The following is a 22,695-nucleotide window of genomic DNA, read 5'->3' as shown; positions in this document are numbered from 1 at the left end:
TTCACACTACATGTGCAGCGTACCAAAACTTTGAAATGACTAATATATATATTATTTTAATCCTGTGGTTCAGGAACAAGCTCCTTGCTCTTGAAGACTTCACAGATTGATGATGAAATGCATAGAGAAGCACAGATCATATCCACCGCCCGGAACGCACACCAACCATACTGTATCCTGGTGTTTGCTTGTTTTGCATACAGGCGGTTGTGATGTTTACTATACACTTTCCTGGGCCATGTGAAGGGGCATATGAGAATATTCCTACGAACTGGATAGAAGATAATTAAGGGGGCTGAGTAAGCTGATCACTGGACCACCCTAAGCACTGATTGACTCACTTGGTAATGCAAGGGGTCAAAACAATCTGTTGAGTGCAGTAAGACGACTTTATTTAAAGCACTCATTGCACTTGACTGGATGTAGTTTGGAGTGGTACGGTGCACTTTAGCATGATTTGGACTTTATTCATATTCTGGATTTATGTTTATATGATTTTTTACGCAAAAGGGTTGATTTACTAAAACTGGAGAGTGCAAACTCTGGTGCAGCTCTGCACAGAAACCAGCTTCGGGGTTTTTTCTTGTCAAAGTTTAATTGAACAAGCTGAAATTATAAGCTGATTGGCGGCTCTTCTTTGCTGAAACTATTCGTTAAGTGACCAATCTGGGTTTGGTGTGTCTTCACATTTTTAATTCTTCGTGAAGCAATTCTATCTTGCCGTGGTAAACTCGCCCCACCATTACCTCCAATTCTCCCCCCCCCCTTTTTTTTCTCCCTCTCTGTCTCTCTTCATCACCTTTCCCTTTTGATTTCTCTCTCTCTCTTTCTCTCTACTGCTGGTCTTTTTTCCTTATTCTACTCTTAAAAAAATAAAGAGAAAACTAGAAAGAGTAGCCTTTTGAGACCTACCAGATGGTCCATGCCAAGAGGCCACTTAGGCCTGCTTCGAGATTGGTCCTCCTTTTATTGGAGTGCTCGACTGATTACCTTACTGATTATATGTAAGCCTAATTTCCATTTAGAGTTGATTTATTTGTACCATCCATTTGACTTCATGTACCGTTTAATGTTTCAGTTCTAATGACCTGTTACATTAAAATAGCCTTTCCAGATTGAATAAATAATATATTAAAAAAAAAGCTGATTGGCTACCATGCATGCGCTCTCCAGTTTTAGTAAATCAACTCCATTGTTTACACTGATTTTGTTTGTCTAAGGCCCCTTTCACACGTGCGGATCCGTTATTACTCCTCCGCTTGCTTCGTTGATCCCCGCTGAGCCGGCGGATGACAAGTCCGCCTCTGCACTCTGTGAAGGAACGGACCTGTCAGAGCTCCGCTCTCCCCTATGGGGGGATTGGATGATTACGGACCGCCTGTCCGTTTTCATCCGATCCGCCAGATGGATGGAAATTAGGGTTTGCATCCTTCTGGATTTTGCAGAGCGGATTGGATCAGATGTCAGCGGACATGTCACCGCTGACATCCGAAGCTCCATAGAGGTGCATGGAGCGCCTGTTCAGATCCGCCTGAAAAAACTGACAGTCTGATCTGAACGGTCCGCACGTGTGAAAATAGGCCTAAAGGGTAGCGCTGCTTCCAAAAAAGTTTAGTTATTTAATTTTTTTATACATCTTGAGGCAGGTGTTTTGGACACTTTATAGCAGCAGCTACCATTGAAGTTTTTGAGTTGCCACCTCATCCCTTTAAACCCGAACACATATGAATTGCACAGGTTCTGAGACTAATTTATTGCACATAAGGCACCAAGTGAGTTTAATTACCACCTTACTCAGCCACACAACCCTAGAGCTAACACAGGCTGAGGTGATTTATTTTGGATGAGGAAGGCTCTGCCTCTACCAAGATGGCCACCTCCATACAGAAACACAGTGCAGAACAAGGCATGGTAAGTCAGTCATGGAGAGATATCAGCTACAGAAAGACCAAAGGCAACACTGGTGACTCGTCTACTTTGTCCTTTGCGTGGCTTTTTTTTTGGCTTTCAGAGTTCAGTTCCACTTTAAGTCCCCATTCACACCTGTGCAGCTTGTTGTATTTGGGCCATTGCACAGCAGTGCACAAGACTAATACCTTTATTTTCTACAGGGCCAATTCACACCTGTGCAACAAGCTCACGTACAACTTGGAGGCGCTTCTTTTGGTGCGGTTTTGGCCCCAAAGACATTTATGGCAGTGCATGAAAAATGTATGTTAATTGTGACCGTGAAGTGTGTTGGACGCCATCACTTCACGGTCCCCGCAGAGGGCTAAATCTGCTTGCATGCAAGACCTCGCCAATAGGGAGGTCCACCATTCAGGGTAAGGGTCCACCTTTAATATCTTTTGGATTCACTTCAACTGAGAGTCACATCTATATACTCTTCTCTTCTCCCTTCATCTATATGGGGTACGACTTGATGGATCGTGGATGTGTTCTCCTACTTTCATGAATTTGGCATACTCTCATGGAACTTTTTTCTGTCGTTCAGTTTATGGACTATATTCACTATTTTCACGTGTTTTCACTGTTGATGAATTTTGCTTTGTTTGGTGATAGATTGATGTGATCACTAATTCAGTACTTGATATATTTAAGTTTTCATATATATGTTTTTTGTACACTAGTGTACACTCATTTCATGATATTTAATCCATTGCACTTTGATTCATGCACGGTCAATTAATTCAACTTTATTTAATTAATGTCATTAAATTTGCATACTGACTGTGAGCACACTTATTTAGATCTATTAGTATATTTTACGCAGATATTGGTGTTTTGTTTGTGCAGCTATAGTCTTGTTTTTTCGTTTGGGTTTTTTAGCACGGTTTTTCTAATTTATATGAAAAATGTATGCAAGTGCAGACACCCAAGTGTGAACCTTGACTAAATGTTAATCAGCAGCTCTTCACAAAGTCTCGTTTTATTTTTGGCTAACGAGTCCTTTAAGAGGAGCCTGGATGGTGGGGAGGGAAATCAGTATACACCGATAAGTCGGAAAAACTTAGACAATAAAAGTGTGCTTAAAAAAGCGATGCTCAAGAATTGCAATCGCAGAAAAACAAGTATTTGAGATTTACAGACGAGCTGCCAGCAGAGGAAGAAAGGCAATAGAATATTTCTAAAGGCATCACAGGTATTAAAGGTGGGGAAAAAAAAATACACAAAGCCAAATAACAATGAAGAAATAGAACAAAGAGACAAAACGAGGAACATGATGGCTTTCGAGGAGAACTTCAGACAGAAAATAATTAAGGAAACTGACACACATTGTTTAGTTTACAAGATGGCACAGCTAAACCTAAGGTGAATTCACCTCCTTCCCTTGCTTGTCACCTTTTGGAGTTCATAAAACAAATAAGCTCTGTTTAATATGGCTAAGGGGTTCATTTTCATTTTTTCCCATTTCTCTCAGCAGCTAGAGATTTTTTTTTTTTTTGTTCCTCTTCTTAAAGAAACATTGCTCAGTCAGGCATTTCATGTCGTACAATGAGCAACCGTCGCCTGGTGCGGTTTCCCCAGGCCCCCGTCTTTTCCCTGGCATTATTTCTTGCGCGCTTACTACGACGCGTCCTTTGAGAAATAGCGTTAATGCAAACAAGCACAAAAAATACGGCACAAGTAGAACTCTTTGCCTTTGATATAAGTCGACTCGAGTGAGGAATGGGAGCGAGAGGCAACACAACACAAGTGGCATGGGGAATTGAAATTAGAGACATAGTGCTGAATGCAGAAATAGAGATGTAATGAAGAGGAAAAAAAAAATCACAAACAATAGACAAAGAAGAGAGAAACAGACTGAGCCACCGCCAAGATTTTCAAAGATTCTCTGATAAGCACAATAGGCTATTTTGCTCATCGACTGCTATTATGTGGTTAGGGTACAGATGAAGGAAGGAGCTGTACAGCAATGTGAAAGGGTTGGCGCCTCCCTGTATGTGTCCGCTCCATCAGGCGGTATATAGAAGAACAGGTCCTGACCTCGCCAAACACAGCACTGTGTCTTGATTTAGAAAACCTGGAAGCAAATGAAACTGGCACTGTTGCCCGTGTCAACCGGTAATCCCCAAGGCTGTCCTTTTTGCAGTTTCTACCTATCTACCTATGGGAACTGTAGTAAAGAGATTAATAAACTCCAAAATATCTCTTTGCCCCTTTGTATTCCTCACCCCTCATTAATCTACAAAAGTGACTCTGTTTTTATTTACCTTTTCCTTCACCTTTTTCCTTTACCTTAACCACTTGCCAACCACATAATGCATATGTGCAATGGCAGAGAGTGTGGGCGCTTATGCCCACATGTCACATATATATGCCCATGGTAGTTTCTCCCAGCACAATGACTGAGCTGTCATTAACGGCTCCTGCTCTCTGATTACCAACATGAACCAGTGGGTCATGTGACCACTGTGACGGGCAATTACATCACATTGATCATGTTATCGGGAAGTCCGTCTCTGTTGTAAAGACCTAGTTAAAAGGCTGCTGGTAGGGGGCAGGAAGGGGTTCCTTTATGGTCACCCTGCTCCCGCAGCCTCCTGGGATATCTGACATGGGGCATCAACTGAGGCGTCACATTGCTGGAGGAGTGCAGACCCAGCGGCCCTTCGGCAGAGCAAGAATCCGGAACAAACAGTTTTCTCCTGATGGAAAAAAAGTGAAGATGGCAACCGGGACTTGGTATGCAGCAGCATAGAGGGAAGGATCACAACAGGTCAACTCTGGATTTGCTGGGCATGGAGGTAGGTTTTTTATAGACAATCCAACATAAAACGTAAGAGGGGATGATAAAAAGGTATTAAAGCAAGGAAGGGAAGTCCCTATAATGAAATTATGGAATAACTGGGTTTGGTTTGGACAAAGGGCAACTTAAAGCAGAGCTTCACCCTAAAGGGGAAGTTCCACTTTATGCCCTCCTCCCCTTCTACAAATTTTGGCACCTTTGTTTGAGGGGGGATGAAGCGGGGACCTCGTTTTGACAGATACCAGCTCCCACTTCCCGTCGGATCGCCGCAGCAATTCACCAGAATTTCTCCCCCCACCCACAGCCTTCTGGAACATATCACAGGTCCCAGAATGCTGAGGGACCATTCACAAAACACAGCGTGGCTTGCGCATACACATTGTGCAGCCGGCTGTGAAGAAGTAACAGCCAACTGCACACAGTAAACATGCTGGCAATGGGGACCCTAAGACCGGCAGAAAAGTGTTTAGAGTGAGCATAAAGCTGGACCCCTGGAGTGTCCTTTTTTTTAAAAGTCAGCTGCTACAGTATTTATAGTTGCTGACTTTTTAAAATCTGGATTCCAGACAATTTTTACAGCTTGGACCAATGTAAGTATGTATATACCACACCTGTGGGTTTCACCAATACTAGGCTGGAAATGACTGTAGTGGACACCACTAGCTTCAAGGTCCTGTGCAGAGCAGGTGCCCGGCTGCTTAATGAACACAGGAGGTCCCCTGCTTGGCATGGATGCCATTCAGAGAACACTTTTTCTCAATGAATGCAGTGTTCTCTAATTGGAGAAGATGGAGATTGTGATGTCACAGCCCCAACCTCTCTTGTCCATCCATCCAATTTGCACTCATTTAGAAAATGCAAAGTGTTCTCTGAATGGCACCCATGCCAAGCAAGTGACTTTCTATGTTTCTACTCAGCATGGGACCTGGAAACTGGTGGAGATCAAGGTGCCTACTCTAGCTTCCACAGGGATCCCATAGGTATGGTATATGCATAATTACATTAGTCCAAGGTGGACCAACATAACTATGTAAAAATTGCTATAGCTGGAATTCATCTTCAAAAGTGAATGTAAACCTAAAAAGAAATTTTTATCACAAATAGCACCCTTTCTAAATTCACAGACTGTAGTATAATATTTAGGGTTGCACTGTTATCACTTTTTTAAGACCGAGTACAAGTACCGATACTTTTTTTTCAAGTACTCGCTGATACTGATTACCAATACTTTTTTATGTCATGTGACAGTGGCATTAATATGCAGCACTGATGGGCACTGATAGGTGGCACTGATGGGCACTGATGAGGCGTAGTTTTTTTTTTTATCTTTCTTCTTTCATTTTTTTTTTTTTTTTTGGGGGGGGGCAGTGTTTTTCTTAATTATTATTATTACAATTTAACCTTTAAATATTTATTTATTACAATTCTTTATTTTTTTTATTTTATTTTTTATCAGCCCTGTTGGGGGGTGGCTTTGGTGAGATATGAGGGGTCTAAACAGACCCCTGACATCTCCCCTTTGAGACAGGGAAAGGGACTAAGAACACAGATTCCCCAGTCCCTTTCTCTTACACTGAAGATGAATGGACAGGAGACAAAGGCTCCTCTTCATTCATAAACTGAGACATCGTAAAATTTACGATGCTCAGTTATGAATGGTCAGAGTCAGTGATTACTGACTCTGTGCATTCAGAAAAGGAAGGAGTCGGTAAATTACATATTTACTGGCTCCTTCCTCCGTTCTCTATTCTGACAGATCCAGGACGAGGGGGGGACCGTAAGAGGACACAGAGAGCCGGAGGAGGACACAGGGGACAGTCGGGGGTGATCGGTGTGGCGGTGGGAGCAGTTACAATCTCCGATCTCCCTTTATAACTTTCAACAAAGCAGCTGACAGTCGTGGGAGGGAGAGGAGGAGAAGCGTCTGTCAGATGCTTTATTGAAAGCTATACAGTTAGATCCTTGCTTGTAACTGCCCCCACCGCCGCACCAATCATCTGTGAGGCCACCCGGCCCCCCCTCCCCCGTTATACTGAGGGCACCAGAAGGTATCGGATTAGGCATCGGAGCATTTGCACGTGTACATGTACTCGTGCAAATGCTCGGTATCGGCACTGATACCGATACTAGTATCGGTGAAACCCTAATAATAATGCAAGCTTTGTTTCTGTGCTCATAATAAAGCTTTACTAATTACATGTTGATCCTGCCAGTTTGTGCTCTATGGGCATCCTATTATAGGATTTCAATACTAACTACCATTTCCCAATGCAGTAATAGTGTCGCTGATTGGTTGTTATAAGCAACAGTTCCTCTTTTCTGTCCTGTACGCCTAAGAGGATTATTGGTAACAAATCTGCTTTTCTTCACATGTTCCTGCACTGAGAAACCTCAATGGCGTACGGGGAGCAAAACTAATTACTAATGTTTTTGAATGTTAATCAGTACAAGTACCTGATTTCATAATTATATTTTGATAAGAACAATGATATTTTATCATTTGTACATGTCGCTGAAGTAATTAGAAAGGAAGCAGATTATTCAGCGAAGGCGGAACATGGCTCACACTGCTGACCTACCGATTTAATCTAGCTAGATAGGCATTTATCAACTCAGATAATAAAAATGAACACAGATCCTGAAACAACTGCATATCTATGGTATAAACATACATAATTGCATCAGGCAAGTGTTCGTGTTTATGACCTGTACCAACACCTCTGGGCCAATCAATCTTAGGGAAAACATTGATTGTCTGAAAGGGATCACTGTTGTTCCCTAGAGTAGGGATAAATTAAATGATTTCAGAGAAATTGATTTAGCTGTGAAATTTCCAGTTTTTCCAAAGTGGACACTTTCAGTTTCACTCATTGAGATGCTTAGGTGAAACATACTTGGAGAATAGTCTACTCGTTTTTTAATTTATTGAAGTGGTGCGTTTTTTGAGGAAAGTAAGTTTAGGGTAGTATTATTTATTTCATTAATTTTTATTTGTATTTGTGCTTTTTTTCCTTTTTTTCCCAAATTCAAATTTAATGTTCAATCTAATTTTTATTGAAATTTTCATACAAAACAAGAAATATTTTAACATACTACACTAAAGAAATATACATTACAAAAAAGATATTACTCATAAACATTTCCAAACACCCTACATACACCCTTACCCAAATAATGGCCTTGATTTATTAAGGTATTATTGGGATAAGTCCAACAATATATACACTTATGCCCCGTACACACGATCGGACTTTCCGCCAACAAATGTTGGCTAGCAGGTTCTCAAATTTTCCGCCAACAAAACTTTGTTGTCGGAATTTCCGATCGTGCGTACACAAGTCAGACGCACAAAAGTTCACGCATGCTCGGAATCAAGCAGAAGGCTGGCTATTGAACTTCCTTTTTCTCGGCTCGACGTACGTCTTGTACGTCACCACGTTCCCATGTTCGTAATTGTTGGCCAACATTTGTGTGACGGTGCGTATGCAAGACAAATGGGAGCCAACAACCTTCGAACAAAATTCCACGGTTTTGTTGTCGAAAAGTCCGATCGTGTGTACGGGGCATTATATGTAACGAAAAATAGATAAACTAGTCTACCCAACTACTCAGATTGCTGGACCCTTGGAGAGAATAATCATATTAAATCTCCCTCACCCCCACAAATTTATAGCCTATGGCTACTACTCCCCCTCGTCCACTCCCGCAAGGGTGTAAAACATACAAAAGCCCCAAAAAAAGGGTAAAAAACTAGCGCAGTCAGGAATAGGCATTCGTACATACAAATGACACCACGTTCATCTTAACTCTACCCCCGATTTAAATCTTACAGCCAACCCATGTATATATTTCTTATTTCAGAGGATTCCCTAAGCAATTTCCAAGGGAGCCAGATTTGGCAACATTGTTCATATGTGTCCAATTCACGTGACAAGGACATCTCATTACAATATGGTCCATCTCCATAACCCACTCAATCAACGGTGGGGCATGGGCCGATGGCCAATGGCGCGGTATGACCGTTCTTGCTGCTGTCAGCCAATGCCTAAAATGCATTAAAATAGATAGCAAATAGCAGATTAAAATGTAATCTTTTTTAATACTTGCTTTACATTTTTTAATTTACTTTTTATGTGTTTTTCTTTCTGTTAAAAAATAAATGAATAAAAAACAAGACAAATAAAGTAAGAACAAATTTGTAGTACAGACAGTCCCCAAGTTACAATTATCCGACTTACACACGACTCATAGTTACAAATGGAGGGAGACAGCAGGAAGTGAGAGGAATTCTTCCCCAGGAATGGAAATTTACTCCTGTAAGAGTTATCATGGGAAAAAAGTGTCTCCACTGAAGCTTTACCACCAATCCTTGTTTCCACGACAACCCAAAATTTTCAAAATCCAATTGTCACAGGGACAGAAAGTGAGGTAAAATCTCCTGAACAGGGGCACAGACAGCAAAGCAAACATTACAGGGGTGTTAACCCTTCCCTATGCTATCCAAAAAACATAAAAATAATTTCTTTGGCTGGAGTTTCAGAAATGTACCTGCACATACAAATTCAACTTAAGAACAAACCTACAGAACAGAATCTTTTGTAACCCAGGGACTGCCTGTAGTTAAAAGGAACTTTTGTAACCCAGAGTAGCCATTTGAACCCACTGCACCCTTAAAAAAATGTAACTTAAAACTTTAATTTTACCTTCCTCAATGAACCCAGTGCATTTTCTCATAATGGCAAAATTTTGCCAAAATTTCCAGATTTTTGCTGAAATTTTACATGAATGAAAACTCAGTTTTGCTTATCTACTCAAAAAATATGATTTGGAAAAGCTAACATTGATAATGATAGGTCATTAGGGTGATTAAATCATTTATGATGCTGGATGTTAGGGTATTAAACAGGGTAAAAGAGAAGAACTATGTCCAAAACAAAGAGTGAAGTGACAAACACAGTTTTGTATAGCACGGCCATGCGTAGATTAATCTCCGCTAAGCTTTTGTATGCGAGTTCTCTCCCTAGGGCATGTTCTAATTGCCCTGAATAGCCCAAATGTAGAGGAGATGGGCTCTTATTGAGCTGATTGGGGACAGGACTGCTCTCAGCTGTGTTACTGGGTTAATAATTGCTCAGAGCTACCAGTGAAATGCTCTCAGTTAACAGAGAACAACCTCTGAACAGAGAGAGGGAGTAGATAGAGGTGCTTAGGAATTAGCACTTGTATAGACAGTCTTCAGGGCAGAAAATTAAATGGCTTTTAGTTTGATCTGACTGGGCAAAAAAGCAATATGTAACACACCATAATCCATACCAATCAGAATTAAAGTTTTCACTTTGATATATAGTAAACTACAGTCTGTCACTATGGGCATTGTAGACTAAATGTAATTGCTGTTTCCATTAAATATAAGGTCACACATGGCTAAGAGTCTTTGGACACTTGACTAGCAGACCTATACGAGCTAGTATGGACATCCCATTTCAAAACCATGGACGCCAATATGGAGTTGGCCTTACTTGTGCCTTGAACCTCTGTTCTTCTCGGTAAGCTTTCCACAAAAATTTGAAGCGTGTCTATGGACAATTGTGCTCAGTCAACAAAAACAGCATTTATGGGATCAAGTAATAATGTTGGATGAAAAGACCTGGTTCCAAATTAGCAACAATATGGAGTTGGCCCCACTTGCACCTTCAACCTGTGTTCTTCTGGGTAGGCTTTCCACAAAAATTTGGAGAGTGTCTGTGGACATTTGTACTGTCAACAGAAAAAAATTCTTTAGGATCAAGTACTAATGTTGGACCTGCCTCCCAATTCGCATTCCAAGTCACCCCAAAGGTGTTCAGTTAGAAAATGCCAAATGTAAGTAGGAGCTCTGAGAAACTTATGAGTACTGATAAACTCATATTATTTTTTACCATATGTGAAAAAGTTTGTAGACGGGGGACAACACATAGGCACAGTGGGAAATTCATCCACATGCGCTGCATAACAGGCTGAATTTAAAAAATCTACTATGTCTATGGCCATACATGGACAACCATTCCTAAAGATTTGGCTGAAATTTGCCCAGTGAGTGGTCCTGTTGGCCACCTCCCATGCCAGCGTTTAGAATACAACAGCTGCAGCAAAAGATTCATCCATCCATGCTGTGTTGTGTGGATGGAGGAATCTGTTAGTTTTTTTTCCCATTCAGTCTGCAGGCTGAATGGAAAAAATCTATATGTGTATGGCCAGAATAAGACAGCTAAGCAAACTCCTCCTGTACATCTGACATCAGCTGTTCTTGATTGGAAATGTCACAGGGGGTGCAGGGTCAGTGTCAAACAGCAACCTCTGCAATCCTTTAGGTTGGGTTCACACTATTGCAAATTGATTGCAGGTTACTCCACATCCAATTTGCATGACAGGAGAGTGTGACCGGCTCTCAATGGAGCTGCTTTACACATTCCCAGGGTGGCCACGGAGTGCACAGCAGAAGAGTCCTGTGCGTCCTTGGCTCTGTTTCAGGTCAAAATTCAGCCAAAAATTTTGACCTAATTCAGACCTGAAATGGTAAACAGGGACGCATCGGACCCCCTGCTGTGCCCCGTGGCCGCACATAGTGTGAACCCAGTCCAAAAGAAAAGTACAGGATCCTAAAAAAACAAACATACATACTCACCTAGACAGCTGCAGTATCGATCCAAGCTGCGCTGTCCCGCTCTGGCTCTACACTGAGAACTGAGCAATCAAATACAGCTGATCAGTTCTCGGGTCTGCTCTGAGTAAAGAGTAGCATCAGTCTCCATTCTGTGCTCTACCTCTCCAGGGCTCACTGGAGCGCAGGGCTGTGCAGAGGGCAGGAGCAGCTAACTCAGGCTCTCAGTGGCATGCTGAGCCAACTGCCTGTCAGGCATCTGGGTGGATCCCAACATTATTGTTGGGATCTCTGTAGTGCCTTGACTGGCTCTGTGATGTCAGCCAATAGCGGACTGTAGCCCACTGTCGGCTGGATTTGGGTCACATGAGTGCAGACCTAAGTGCACTCCTGTGACCCACAGGGGAAGTATGGTGGATACTTTGGCCATACTTCTCCTTTAATAATACAGTGATGGATTTGTGTTATCTCTACATGCTATAGCTAACGCTAAGCTACTGCCTACACTCACAAATGCTCTTTTGGCTGAATGAGCACATATTTCTACAGAGACACTCCAAAACCTTGGGGAAAGCCTCTCCAGAAGAGTGGAGGGGTTATAGCCACAAAGGGGGGAGACTAACTCCACATTATTGCCCATGGTTTTGGATAGGATGACCAAAAAGCTCATATAGATGTGATGGGCAGGTGTTCACAAACTTTTGGCCCTATATTGTATTTCAGTCTTTCTGTATTTGAGAATCATCTTGGTGGACTGATCTTTTTGAAGTTTTAAAGGAGTTGTAAAGGCAGAATGATTTTTATCTTAATGCATTCTATGCATTAAGATAAAAAACCTTCTGTGTGTAGCAGCCTCCCCAGCAACCCCCTTATTACCTACCTGAGCACCTTCTCTATCCAGCAATGTCCACGATCCCCTCAGCCATCCAGTACACTCCTCCTGATTGGCTGAGACAGAGCAATGGCACCATTGGCTCCCGCGGCTGTCAATCAAAGTCACTCAGCCAATCGGGGAGAGAGGGGGCGGGGCCAGGTTGTGCCCCGTGTCTGAATGGATACACAGAGCTCTGATACAGCTTGGGTGCCCCCTGTAGCAAGCTGATGGCTGCGGGGCACTCAAAGGAGGGAGGGGCTAGGAGCAGCGAAGAGGGACCCGAGAAGAGGAGGATCCAGGCTGCTCTGTGCAAAACCAACTGCACAGAGGAGGTAAGTATAACATGTTTGTTATTTAAAAAAAAAAAAAAACAAGACTTTACACTTTAAGCTGGTCAAACACTAGTAGATTTTCCAACGAACGTTCATATGAAAATTTGTGCAAACTTTTATATGAAAATTCTCAGTATATTCAATGAATGTTGTTCAAAAGTGTTACAAAAATGTGTTAGTTTTGAGCATTCAACTTTGGAAAGAATGGACTTTCGTGAATGAAAACCACATACGTTGTTAGAAATTCATTTGAAAAACAATTTAATCTGAAAAACAAAATCCACCTATGTCTTTGAATTTTCTCATCACTGTGGTCAAAAGCGAATGTCAATTTGACCCCACCAATGGTTAGAAAATCAAATGAATCCTCTTAACGTAAAAAAAGTTTGAATGAATTCCTACTAGTGTATGGCCAGCTTTAGTAGGTCCTCTTACTATATTACGTTGTGGCATTAAATAGGAGCTTTTTCAAGCTATCAAGGGCGGACACAGTTTTTGAGTTGTCAAAATGAACTCTAGAAAAAAGAATGGAAGTGTAAAAATCATTCTTCAGCCGAAGGTGTTACAGAGTTATTGTTTTAGTTTTATTATTGTGGAACAAAGCAAAGCAATTACTTGAAGTAGGTGCTTAGAATTGTGTGTTATAGTGTATTATTAAAGAAAGTACAGAGTTGGTGAATGAAGTATGTGTAGCAGGCTGAATAGAGAAATCATGGAAAGAGGAAAATGTGTGAAGTAAGATAATGGAACTTGGTATGGCATAGATTCCAGTGTAGAGCAATGCAGGTAGAAGACATTTATGTAGTGCAGCTGGGTGGAGCCTGAAGGTATCGGGGAAAAAAAACTGTCTAAGCCTGGGTACACATGGGCCGAAAATCGTCCGAAAACGGTCGGTTCGGCTGGAACCGAACAACTTTAGGCCCATGTGTACAGCTGTCTATCCTACAGAAGCCGGTCTGATAGCTACTAATTAGTCTTTCCTATTGTCATGAAGAAGTTGACTGTTTGATGTAGGCAGCATGAACAGTTTACCTTTAAAGCCAACCATTATCATATTTAAAGAAATGAACACTTAGTAGAGTGGCAATTCAGGGTACAGTGCAGGGTACAGTACAGTGGGTATTCAGGGTTCCCTAAATTCTGGGGTGAACTGATATACAAATATCCATCTGCTTTCCTGCTCAAGAGTCTAGTACCACCAACTTTCTCCTCACTACTGGCCTATCCCTATATTGGACAACCTTCCTAAACCAGAGTCAGGTGCTGAAGGCAGGAGAGGGCAGGCTCTCAAAAATTGTATAGTGGAGCACCCCAGGATTTAGGGGACCAGGGCTATTTTACAACAAATTCTATCAAATGTGTAGCCTACCTGGAGGTAGTTGCTATACTTCACAACTGTTCGTTTTTTATTGTTTATGATGGGCACATTTGCTTTACAGCACTGTTGATCATGGTTATTGGTTCTCACCCTTCTTCCCACCCACTCAATATCCTGATACTCTATCCCCCCAATCCCTTCAGCCCCAATGCTGTCTCTATACTAATCTGTAATAGGAATCAGATGGAATTCTGAGGCACATGCCATCCCCCAATCTCCATTAGGAGTGAAACAGAAGATGCAGCATGAAAGCCGATTGGAACAAAGGAAGGAAGATAATTTAAATAGATGACAGTGATATTAAAAACAGACCCATTTACCTAATTTTTTAATTCCCGCAGTATAAAGCATTGATATATTACATAGCACTTTACCTATTATAAAGAAGCATACATATCATTCATGTGGAACTAAACAAAGTGGTGAAAGAAGCAGCAGCTGGTGCAGCTTGCGTAATTCATTGACCCTGTGGGAAGTACATCAGTTAGTTTAGATGGCTATTCTCTATCAGTGCAAATCAAATTGCAACACGGCAGGTTATAATGTAATGGTTTCTTCGCGGAGTCTATAAACCCGAACATATAAGAATGGAACATTCCCTACAGAGTTCAACAAACCATACACAGTGCACCACTTCAGGTCTAATCACCCGCTGCTGAATGCCTTGTCATTTCTATTCTTGAACATTGTTATCTGCCTACACATAGGTGCACATATCTTAGACATCATGTTGTTGAGAGAACCAACAAATGGAAAAAAAGCATAAAAGTGTAACCCACCTCATACTCTTCCTTAAATCCATACCCTTGTCCCCTCTTCATTTGAGTTATGTGTTGTAAAAGGTCCGCTACACGGATGGCTGGCTGTAGCTGCCCACGAGGATAGGCCATCTCCAGTGGCTCACATGTCCGGTAGGGGTGAGTCTGTATTGTCAGTGTCGGCTGATTCAGCTCTACATGACTGTTGTCTGTGAAAGAAACAAAGATTAGGGATGAGCAAAATGTCCAACATTTGCAATATTGCAAGATTTTATAGCAACTTAAAAAATTTTAACACCGAATTCACACTTGCGTGTACAGTCTTTTCACATTTTTTGAAGCCTCTATTTGTGTACCTTTTTTCCCATCAAAATGACAAGCTCCTGACTGTGGTTGCGGTACCCCGGCTACCCTACTTCACATTCTTTGGACATGCAATAGCATTTGCAGTTTCTGGCTGAAAACTTTTCAATTGATATCGGAAGTTACTGGTATTATTACCCCAGCAAATTCTGCCCTAGCCCTACTTAATATTGGCATTGACCAATTTCCACACCAATTTCGCAAAACAGTAGTTTACTTTCAGCCAAACTAATCCTCACTAGACATTGGAAGCAAAACTTGGCTCCTAATTCGTCAGAGATTCTGAATGTTACCCAACAACACTATATATATGAAAAATCTTTGATTCCACACCTCCGTGACTTCAAACACATTTGGGGACCGTGGTCCTCCTGGTATCCACCTTAGGACCCAGGGCACCCTCAGCCTAAGATTCTATAATATCTCTTTTATAATGTCTCTTGCATTGCCTTCTTGCCTCTTTGTCTAAGTTGCCATAATATTGCTGATGTTGTTGTTGTTGTAACTTAATCAGTGCCTTGTAGGTTGATGTCAAGACTTGCCTAAATACACCTACTCACTATTCTGTTCTACCTGTTTGAAAGTGATGTTACTTTGAACATTTTGTACTGCAATTAGCGACTGTGTCCGCAATTCTGTGATTGTTCATTTTATCTACAAAACAAATAAAAATTGTTGAACTAAAATAACATCAAAATATAGCAAAACAAATAATCAAATACACACACTTTTTTATTCATCATATCTACTGTACGTAACCATGATCAGGGATAACAGATTATGGATGATGTGATTTAAAAAAATATATATAAATTAATTTACAATTGGAAATTGTTTTTGGCAAATTAGCTATTTGGCTTATTGGCTTTGTTGGCTTCTGGGTCACACTATACAAAGATTTTGAGTATAAAGGCGTTGAAATCTAAAGTAGGCTATTCCAAACTTGTCTTGCATACACACGGTCACACAAAGTTTTTGGAAAATCCGATCGTTCTGAACGCGGTGGCGTAAAACACGTACGTCAGGACTATAAACGGGGCAGTAGCCAATAGCTTTCGTCTCCTAATTTATTCTGAGCATGCGTGGCACTTTGTGCGTCAGATTTGGGTACACACGATCAGAATTGCCGACAACGGATTTTGTTGTCGGCAAATTTTATAGCAAGCTCTCAAACTTTGTGTGTCAGAAATTCCGATGGAAAATGTGTGATGGAGCCTACACACGGTCGGAATTTCCAACAACAAGGTCCTATCACACATTTTCCATCGGAAAATCCTATCGTGTGTACAGGGCATTAGGCTTGCATGTACAGTCAGATGAAGGAAAACTTCAGACAAGCTAAATAGCTCTGGCGAGGCGGCTTCCACGCAGCAAGGCATCCCTCGATGGGCACCCGATAGTAACTCAAGCCACATAAATACAGTAAGGAGCATCAGGCCAAAATTGGATAAAATAATAGTTTGGAGGGGTGTCCACATACTTTTGGCCATATATTAGGTATGATGATAGACAGGTACCCACAAACCTTTAGGCATATGAAATATTTTTTATATATATTTATATATTTAATATTTAGAAATATAATGCATTTCCATTATCCATCAGCCACTGTATAAAAGCAGTTTCAATACTCGGTGCACAGGGGTTGATTTACTAAAATTGGAGAGTGCAAAATCTGGTGCAGCTCTACATTGAAACCAAGCAGCTTCCATTTTTTTCGTCAAATTTAATTGAACAAGCTGAATTTAGAAGCTGATTTGCTACCATGCATAGCTGCACCAGATTGTGCATGCTCCAGTTTTAGTAAATCAAACCCACAGTGCTCAGTAGTCAGTACAATAACTTGCTATTTATTTTATTTACCTAGAAGGGTTGAAGAAGGGACGGTGTCTGATGAAACTGAGGAGCAGAGGAGTCCCAAGGAACACAGACGGATGTGGAAGTAGAGGAAAGAATAAAAAAGGAAAACAAAATTAGGCTCTGGTTGCTTAAACATGTTCTTCTCATCTCACAGTTCACTGACAGATACAGTGAATTAATGCTAGAATTTTAAACTGCTCATTGTAAATTCCATTCTCTCATTAATATACAGCATACAGTTTCACCAACTGAGAGATACATTTCTGATGACAACCTTGTTGACTTGCAATGACATCTAGGTTTCGCTTGAGTAGAAGCCCTACCTGAGTAGCAGGAATTGAGCAAGGATTTGCCCTGCAGGTTTTTGCTTTGTACAGAGAAGGAGCAGGGTGAGGAAGTGCCTGCAGGAAAACAGGTTAGAGGTCAGCCTACATGAGGAAGACCCAGACATCCCTACAAATAATGTCACCTTATCTATAACCTATCAATAATTGGACCAAGTGAAATATCTTTGGCATATCATACCACAATCACTTACAAAGGGTTACATTTCAGGAGGCTATCAAGGTTTTTGGCCTGGTGGAAAGAAATGGTGTTTACATCATTATGCTACTCTCTGTTACTCTATCTACTTTCCTGAATCTGAAACCTTGTCACATGATCATGTGTGTTGGTAGACTTCCTTGTAGTGTTTTATTAAACTCTTTTTTGGACAAAAGAGAGAATGGATAAAAAACTGCCAAACTGCCATCCCATTGAAGAGAGTTAAATTCAAATCTTGTGGACAGTAAGTGGGAAGATCTCTCCAAAGTGAGGAAAATCCTCTTTTAGTTAGTTGTCACTGGAAGAGGAGTATCTATTGGAAGATTTCCCCCAATGTTGGATTTTTTCCTCATTTAGAGTCTCAGAGACAATGGTGACCAGGACAAACAAAAAGGGTGGATCTCCTAAGTTGGGACACAGACAGCTATAAAAACGACAAGGGTTCTAACTATATTCAAGACTACAAAAACTGTTTTTGCTTTAGATCAGGGGTGTCCAACCTACGGCTATGAATGCGGCCCAACACAAAATTGTAAACTTACTTAAAAAAATGTTTTTTTTTAACTTTTGATAGCAATGGGTGCACACTTAGTGAACACGTGCGGATGAAGAAAAATGTGACAGTGTCTCTTTACTGGACATTTATACGTTTTATCTTCCCAAAGAAAAATATCCCACTCTTCACAATTACGCCTTATTCATGTCATCATTTTTCGACAGCACCTATATTTTTGAGCAACTTTTCAAGGATGAAGCACACAAAAGGCAAAATTAGAACCAAAATATCTAAAGAGCACTTTAAAAAATCCATTGAGAATTGCTACTACCTCCATTGAACCAGATATTAATGTGTTAGTTTATCAAAAACAGTGTCAAATATCGCACTCATTTTATGCTGCCCTCTTTTACTTTTATAATAAAAAATATTACAAAAAAATTAAGTTTTATTACTTATTACCTATAGATAGGTACATTATCTATAATAGTGTTCGTTAACTTGTGATCTACCCAACTTGCTCATCAGCTCTCCTTATTGTTATGCCCTGTACACGCGGTCGGACATTGATCGGACATTCCGACAACAAAATCCTAGGATTTTTTCCGACGGATGTTGGCTCAAACTTGTCTTGCATACACACGGTCACACAAAGTTGTTGGAAAATCCGATCGTTCTGAACGCGGTGACGTAATACACGTACGTCGGGACTATAAACGGGGCAGTAGCCAATAGCTTTCATCTCGTAATTTATTCTGAGCATGCGTGGCACTTTGTGCGTCGGATTTGTGTACACACGATCGGAATTTCCGACAACGGATTTTGTTGTCGGAAAATTTTATAGCAAGCTCTCAAACTTTGTGTGTCGGAAATTCCGATGGAAAATGTGTGATGGAGCCTACACACGGTCAGAATTTCCGACAACAAGGTCCTATCACACATTTTCCGTTGGAAAATCCAACCGTGTGTACGGGGCATAAGTGTATTTTATGTGTGGCCCAAGGCAATTCCTCTTCCCAGGAAGGCAGTGGGCTCAACATGGTATGTTTAGTGTAAATGGTATTTGACGTTACAGCCCTAACAATGAAACTTTGCAGCAAATATCAGGAAAGAGTCTCACTGTTTTAAAAGATTTTTAAAGCATACCTCTCTTCAACTTATTTTAGTTATTGGATAGATTGGGGAAGAGTTAGAGAGTGTCACCTTTTTATTGCTGTCTACCTTAGGAAATTCTCCAAATGTCTTTGTCCTGGTGACCATTGTCACGGGGAAAAAAAGTGATGGTAAATCCAAAATTTTTATTGATATCAGAACACTAGGGAGAAATGTCCCAATGCGAACACCTGTTCTGGGGATAATTGCCTATAAAGGTGATTTGCCCCCACTTTAGAGAGTGTCTAGTAGACAATAAGATAAGGCAAATCTCCCTATCAGTCCATAAATATAAAAAAAAAATCAATTGAACGCCACAGAGGAATAGGCAATATCATCAAAAGGACTAATGCCCCGTACACACGGTCGGACTTTGTTCGGACATTCCGACAACAAAATCCTAGGATTTTTTCCAACGGATGTTGGCTCAAACTTGTCTTGCATACACACGGTCACACAAAGTTGTCGGAAAATCCGATCATTATGAACGCGGTGACATAAAACACGTACGTTGGGACTATAAACGGGGCAGTGGCCAAGAGCTTTCATCTCTTTATTTATTCTGAGCATGCGTGGCACTTTGTCCGTCGGATTTGTGTACACACGATCGGAATTTCTGACAACGGATTTTGTTGTCGGAAAATTTTATATCCTGCTCTCAAACTTTGTGTGTCGGAAAATCCGATGGAAAATGTGTGATGGAGCCTACACACGATTGGAATTTCCGACAACAAGGTCCTATCACGCATTTTCCGTCGGAAAATCTGACCGTGTGTACGGGGCATAAGGTGAAGTCATGGATGGCACAGCAAAAGTCCAAATATTCTCTATTATTACCACAAATCTAAAGTTTTGGATTTAGATACACAGATGGTTTGCTCTGGGTCCTTTCATAAAAAAAAAAATATATTAGCAGCATGATCTTCGTTTCCTACAATGTCTCCCAACCTTTATTTATGCCAGAAATAGGAACAATGTCTTGCTTGCCATTTGCTAATGAACAGTCAACAATTCCAGGCACGTCCAGCTTTAATTTTACTTAACAAAACTTCACCCTACTTTATTTTAAGAAGGTACTACAAATTGGCTCTTTTACTAGAACAGAATTAGAAGTTTTTTTTGGCTGCTATTTACTAATTAGCAGCCAGCATTTCCAAGCATGACCAGCTTTAGTGTGACTCACAAAACCTCCATGTATTTTTTGTTTTAGAAGATGTTGCCAAAATGCTTCTTTAACTAAAATAACTGAAATTAGTAAATCGTACACATAGGGGAGCTATTTTCTGATTCAAGCCTTGAGTTTGGGTTTTGATGTAGCCCCTTTGGGTTATTGCCTTCTGTGAGTACTTCTGCTAGTCCTGCCTATGAGAAAAAAAAAAAGCCCCAACTCTCTTTATCAGCAAAACCCGCTCACTGAGGAAAGCGAAAGTTCATGCAAACCCATCATCACACTAATTCCTCAATGCCCACACAAGCCATTATGTATCAGGACTGAAAGAGCAAGTTCTTGCCTTGCGTTAAAACAGAAATTAATCCAAATCAATGGCAGCATTGGCAAACTGGAAGCTGTGATCCCACAGAAAAAAGCCTACATGCATCAATGTTTCTGAGAATTGAAAAAGACTGAGCAAAAGTAGAGCTGATAAAAGACTAATGCCGCGTACACACAAGCGGACTTTACGGCAGACTTGGTCCGGCGTACCGGATTTCGTCGGACAATTCGATCGTGTGTGGGCTCCAGCAGACTTTGTTTTCTCAAAAGTTGGACGGACTTAGATTTGAAACATGTTTCAAATCTATCCGACGGACTCGAGTCCGGTCGAAAAGTCCACTCGTCTGTATGCTAGTTCGACGGACAAAAAGCCACGCTAGGGCAGCTATTGGCTACTGGCTATAAACTTCCTTATTTAAGTCCGGTCATACGTCATCACGTACGAATTCGCCGGACTTTGGTTGATTGTGTGTAGGCAAGTCCGTTCATTCAGAAAGTCCGTCGAAAAGTCTGCCGTAAAGTCCGCTCGTGTGTACGCGGCATAACTCCAGCCATATCCAGAATTTTTTCTTTCTGTGACTCCATTGGGGAGATTTCCTATTACGGTTTGTCCTTGCCACACCCATACACAGAATGGATGAGGCAAAGCAGTTTTTTGAGGACAGGAAAGCTCACACAAAATATTAACATTTTCATCAATTCTAATCTTTCCCCACAATGCTAAAAATTTGTTTTTTGTCTGTGTCTTGATTGGAGAGAGATCCCCTATAACTTTCTATTCTAACAGGTAATGAGAGGACATTTCTGCAATAGGGACACCGATGGCCGAAAAACTAACAGAGGTTCTAAGCCTGCTGATTTTTAAAGAAACACACACTTACCTGTCAGAAGATTCAGCACCGTTGTCCCCCAGCCGGTTCTTCACCAGTCTTCGGGTCCCCAGTGCCGGCATACTTATTGTGGGAATCAGCTATGACTCCTTGCAGCTTCAAAGCCAGCTTCCCACTGCGTATGCACGAGCTGCACTGTGCTATGTGAATGCTCCTGCAGCCTCCTGGGACCTGTGATGTATCCCAAGAGGTTGCAGTTGGGGGGGATGAACTTCATGTGGAATCGCCTAGGCAATCCAACCAGAATTAGGAGCTGGTACCTATCATAACTAGGTACCCGCTCTCCCCCCACCAAAAAATGTCCAAAAGTGTTAGAGGAAGGGGAAAGTTGGACATAAAGCGAAACTTCCCTTTTAGGGTGAAGTCCCACTTTAACTCCACTTTACAAAAATAAAAAGGCTTGTCTAGAGTTGGCCTTTAATTATAGCAACCACTCAGATTGCCTGTTTGATGTTCCTACATGTAACCTGATTGTTTGCTATGGGCAATCTGTTTTTTCCAGTTGTTATATTCAGTGAGTTGCAACATGGAATGATTAGTATCTGGTCTGGGAGTCACTCTCCATTTAGGCAATCAGAGTGGAAAACCAATTAGAATTAAATCCTTTTCTATCGTGCTAATAAAGACCACTGTGGCAGGCTTCTGAAAGAATTCTCATCATTCCACTTGTACTATAGCTTTATACTGTGGTGCTGCTCTTATAGTTCATTCACAATAATTGTACTAATGATATCTCCATCCCCAAACCACTGTGATGTTCTTACTGAATCCATTGACGTCCTGGCAGCTGGAGAACGTATCTTCATTTCGGGTGGAACTGAGTTTGCCGGAACTTTTGTCTGAAGCCACCAGACCCATTTCCCTCTGGGAGCCACTTTGGGTCTCTTTCTGTTTCTTGGCCAATTTCCTAGAGGCAGAAAGAACAGCATCTGACAAATTCAAGACCTGGAAATGTCAGTGACACAGAAAAGAAAGATTTGCAGCATTGTGTTTCACGTTATCACAGACAGACACAGAGGGAGTCATTTATTGTGACTATTGTTCCTCAACCGACTAGATGTAAAATGTAGGGCTATATGGCATTGGTTCTCTTTTTTAAGTGAAGGAGATTATAATTGGCAAATCATTGGATAATCAGATATTGGATAATCAGATATTGGATAATCA

The 22,695-nt window shown here is 41.1% G+C and overlaps 1 protein-coding gene across 13 annotated transcripts in view; it reads right to left on the bottom strand.

Moving 5' to 3' along the window:
* The window catches only part of PTPRT (protein tyrosine phosphatase receptor type T), a 645,628-nt gene that overhangs the window by 147,935 nt on the left and 474,998 nt on the right, over positions 1–22,695 (bottom strand). For 12 of the 13 annotated variants that reach the window (XM_073606476.1, XM_073606478.1, XM_073606477.1 and 9 more), the window contains 4 exons: positions 22,293–22,435; positions 17,279–17,356; positions 16,959–16,994; positions 14,754–14,941 (listed from right to left, as the gene is read on the bottom strand). In XM_073606476.1, the coding sequence (XP_073462577.1) occupies positions 14,754–14,941; positions 16,959–16,994; positions 17,279–17,356; positions 22,293–22,435 (445 nt within the window). The remainder of the gene's footprint in view (positions 1–14,753; positions 14,942–16,958; positions 16,995–17,278; positions 17,357–22,292; positions 22,436–22,695) is intronic. The other variant, XM_073606484.1, reaches the window with a different exon arrangement.

This window comes from Aquarana catesbeiana, linkage group LG12 (genome assembly GCF_042186555.1).
Source record: "Aquarana catesbeiana isolate 2022-GZ linkage group LG12, ASM4218655v1, whole genome shotgun sequence".
NCBI lineage: Eukaryota > Metazoa > Chordata > Amphibia > Anura > Ranidae > Aquarana > Aquarana catesbeiana.
The sequence above is the reverse complement of the archived record's forward strand: the minus strand, read 5'-3'. Positions and strand labels throughout refer to the sequence as shown.